A 1,011-nucleotide genomic window follows, 5' to 3' on the forward strand; every position below is an offset into this window, starting at 1 on the left:
ATGAGAATTTACCCATACAGAGCAACACATCTAATACATTATGGTGGTCCATTCTTGTGGGTTTTTCCAAACTGAATCAATATGTTCTTGGACCTTGACGTATCCGTCAAAGTCTCTACAGACCAAATAATAATCACTTCCTCCACGGAATTGGTCAATAACAAATTTGTGAATTGAGGCATCACCAAACATTCCATTGTCAATAGCAGCTAATACTTCTGCAAGGTCTTTACTAATTGGAATTGGGTTAGCACGAATTCCTGCTACTTCATATGCCTTAGCTCCAAACATAAACATATTTTCTTCTCCAACTTCTTCTGCAATTTCAACATTAGCACCATCCCATGTACCAACAATAAGTCCTCCATTCATAACAAACTTCATACAAGAAGTTCCAGATGCCTCATATCCAGCAGTTGAGATTTGTTCATTAATATCGTTTGCTGGAATAATAACTTCTGCCAATGAAACACTGTAATTTGGAATGAAAACAACCTTTAATAAATTTCCTACTTCTGGGTCATTGTTTACAGTATCAGCAACAGAGTTAATTAACTTAATAATTCCTTTAGCCATGTCATATCCAATGGCAGCTTTTCCTGCAAAGATTTTTACTCTTGGGACAAGTTTCATTCTTTGCATTGGTGTCATCTTTTTGATTTGAAGATATGTATGAATAGTACCAAAGAGATTTAACAATTGTCTCTTATATTCATGAATTCTCTTGACCATAACATCAAACAATGCATTTCTGTCTAATACAACTTTAGAATCTGTCAATCTAAAAACAAGTCTCTTTAATCTGTCTTTGTTAAGTTGTTTAACATGAATGAACTTTTCAATCAACTCATGGTTAAATACATTCTCAAGACCTTTGACAAGTGATAAATTAGATACCCATTCATCAGTTTTAATTGCTTCAGTAATCACTTGACTTAAAGCTGGATTACATTGTTTGATCCATCTTCTTGGTGTAACTCCATTAGTGACATTAATAAATTTATGAGCCAT

The 1,011-nt window shown here is 33.7% G+C and overlaps 1 protein-coding gene across 1 annotated transcript; it reads right to left on the bottom strand.

Annotated features, from left to right (window-relative positions):
• Nucleotides 1-30: 30 nt before the first annotated feature.
• On the bottom strand, nucleotides 31-1,011 carry EDI_069350 (glycogen phosphorylase, putative; the record flags this gene model as incomplete). Its single annotated transcript, XM_001737582.1, has 1 exon — nucleotides 31-1,011. The coding sequence occupies one exon, from the start codon at nucleotides 1,009-1,011 to the stop codon at nucleotides 31-33; it is 981 nt and encodes a 326-aa protein (XP_001737634.1).

This window comes from Entamoeba dispar, genomic scaffold (genome assembly GCF_000209125.1).
Source record: "Entamoeba dispar SAW760 scf_1105229460697 genomic scaffold, whole genome shotgun sequence".
Taxonomy (NCBI): domain Eukaryota; phylum Evosea; order Mastigamoebida; family Endamoebidae; genus Entamoeba; species Entamoeba dispar.